This window comes from Sinocyclocheilus rhinocerous, unplaced genomic scaffold, assembly GCF_001515625.1.
Source record: "Sinocyclocheilus rhinocerous isolate Xijiao unplaced genomic scaffold, SAMN03320098_v1.1 scaffold2740, whole genome shotgun sequence".
NCBI lineage: Eukaryota > Metazoa > Chordata > Actinopteri > Cypriniformes > Cyprinidae > Sinocyclocheilus > Sinocyclocheilus rhinocerous.
The window spans coordinates 166121-168934 of NW_015658750.1; the positions used below are offsets into that span (position 1 = coordinate 166121).

Genomic DNA, 2814 nt, shown 5'->3' on the forward strand with positions numbered 1-2814 from the left:
ATCTATCTATCTATCTATCTATCTATCTATCTATCTATCTATCCATCCATCCATCCATCCATCTATCTATCTATCTATCTATCTGTGTCTGTCTATCTGTCTGTCCGTCCGTCCGTCCATCCATCCATCCATCCATCCATCTATCTATCTATCTATCTATCTATCTATCTATCTATCTATCTATCTATCTATCACCAACCCAGTAGGGCAATCTGTGAAAATGTAAGGGTCCTATCTGGTCCCTCAAGAGATAATCAACCTGAAATAAATAATGTGTTCCTTTAAAAAAATAAAATTAAATGTAATATTCTGCATGTATACAATACTTAGGTGCTGCCTAAAAACTAGGACAGAGACTCAAATCCTTCCTATTATAAACCCTAAAGGTCGAACAATTTCAGACCATTCTAATCTGACCAAAATGGCCACCGTGCTTAAACCAAATAAAATAAAATAATTAAAACAAAATACTGCAGTGGTTTTGTAACAACACAGAGGTAATCACTCAGCAAATCAATCAGTCAATCAACGGTCCAGCAACCAATGCTGGACCATTTGATATAAACCCACAGAAAACCGATTAACCCACAGAAAAAGAAAAAAACCTATGGATGTCATTTTTCGATTTTCTGATACAGTTTAGTTCACTTGTTTGGCTATAGCTCAAAATGTATTTATTTGTTATACTGATGTGCTTTATGGCCAAATGAAACAATGGTTTAATCAGAATCAAGACTTTCAGAGTGCTGTATTATAAGGAATAACAATGATCAAATAAAATAAAACATTATGCCACTACATACAATTTCCGAGATAAAGGTCATTTGCATGCTCTGTTTGTTTCTTTGTTAATACAGTTATATTGAGCCAAAAACATTAGTTCTCATGCAGGACTTGAAGGGGAGGAGCAGACAGAAGCCTCTTATCCAGGTAATCTCCTGATTCATCTGCCGGTTCATCAGCCATCACTGAGCACTTCCACATCCACCGAACAGTGCAGCGTAAGTATCAGCAACATATGTAACATGTATGGTCCTAGCATTTAGAAATAAACATGTTCAGCATTTAGCAAAAGTCAATTAACTGTTCCTCTCCTTTGCAGATCATGCTGCTCTCTCCTGCAGCTGAGCGCAGTCAGGACGGTTTGCTGTCGGTGCTCTGGGAGCTACTGGAGGACCAGTCTCACCGTGAGCTGTTTGGTCTTGAGTTGGGATCAGGCACAGGGCAGCATGTGGTGCACTTCGCTCAAGAAATGCCCTTTGTCACGTGGCAGCCATCAGACATCAAGGAGGAAGCACGAAACAGGTATGGCACACAGGTTCTTTTCTTTGATACTAATTACAAATGGCATTATGAGACATATATCACAGAATTATCAGGGTTTGTAATGTTAACGTCTCTGCTGCAGTATCAGAGCTTATATAGGGGCCACTAAAGCAAAAACAGTGCTGGAGCCGGTGTATCTGGATACCAGTCAACCCTGGGAGAAATGGGCAGGACTTCCACGAAGCTCCTGTGACATTATTATGGCAATCAACCTGCTTCAGTACAGCCCCTTCAGCACTGCAGAGGTATGGCACCAATAAATATGTGATATTGACTTACGACTTTTTTATACACACACACACACACACATATATATCAGACTATCAAAAAAGACTTGCACTATGAAAAATAAGTAACTATAGAACTAGTATACGAAATGTTTGGGGTCGTTAAGATTTTTTTTAATGCTCTTTCTTTTATGTTCACCAAAGCTGCATTTATTTGATGGGAAATTCATTTGAATTATTTTATACATATATATAAAAATTTAAAATTGCAAGATTTTATAAATATATTTTAAAATTTAATTTATTCCTGTAATCAAAGCTGAATTTTCAGCATCATTACTCCAGTCTTCAGTGTCACATGATCAGTCAGAAATCATTCTAATATGCTGATTTGATGCTCAAGAAACATTTCTTATTAATATCAATGTTGAAAACAATTGTGCTGCTTCATATTTTTGTGGAAACTTTTATGAATAGAAGAACAGCATTTGTGTCAAATTTTAATAAATGTACTGTCATTTTTGATCAAGTAAGTGCATTAAGTGCATCTAAAAATATGAATTTCTCTCAAAAACCAAATTTGAACTAATGTCTGTATTCAAATCCAGTTCAAAAATGCATTAATGTAGTCTTGTATCCACAGGGTGTGTTTAAAGGATCTGGGCAGATACTGAAACAGAATGGCCTTTTAATGACTTATGGAGTGAGTTTGACTATTGTATCATTTTCATATGTTGTTTTATATGTTTTAGATAAACAACTAGTCATAACCACATTAACCATAAATCTCACTATAAACATCATAACCTCGTGGAATGAAATGTGTCTCAGCCGTATGCTATCAATGGAACCATCACCCCAATCTGCAATGAACAGTTGGACCAGACATTACGCCAGATGTGGGTTTTCAAACTGACACTTTTTTTTTATTTCAAGAATCAATATATTGATATTTATTAAAGGGGTCATATGATGTTGCTAAAAATAACATTATTTTGTGTATTCGGTGTAATGAAATGTGTTTATGCGGTTTAAGGTTAAAAAAACACATTATTTTCCACATACTGTACATTATTGTTTCTCCTCTATGCCCCGCCTTTCTGAAACGTCGATTTTTACAAAGCTCATCGGTCTGAAAAGCAAGGTGTACTGTGATTGGCCAGCTATCCAGTGCGTTATGATTGGCCGAATACCTCAAGCATGTGACGGAAATGTTACGCCCCTCACCATATTGTGATGATGCCCTGTCAGGCCGGAGCGA

The 2814-nt window shown here is 36.6% G+C and overlaps 1 protein-coding gene across 1 annotated transcript in view; it reads left to right on the top strand.

The window, feature by feature from the left end:
• Positions 1 to 908: 908 nt before the first annotated feature.
• zgc:103625 (methyltransferase-like 26 B) overlaps positions 909 to 2814 on the top strand; it is an 8296-nt gene continuing 6390 nt past the window's right edge. Inside the window, exons 1-5 of the mRNA XM_016531388.1 lie at positions 909 to 1001; positions 1103 to 1305; positions 1409 to 1571; positions 2197 to 2256; positions 2385 to 2452. Coding sequence (XP_016386874.1) covers positions 1106 to 1305; positions 1409 to 1571; positions 2197 to 2256; positions 2385 to 2452 — 491 coding nt within the window. The 5' untranslated portion in view covers positions 909 to 1001; positions 1103 to 1105. The remainder of the gene's footprint in view (positions 1002 to 1102; positions 1306 to 1408; positions 1572 to 2196; positions 2257 to 2384; positions 2453 to 2814) is intronic.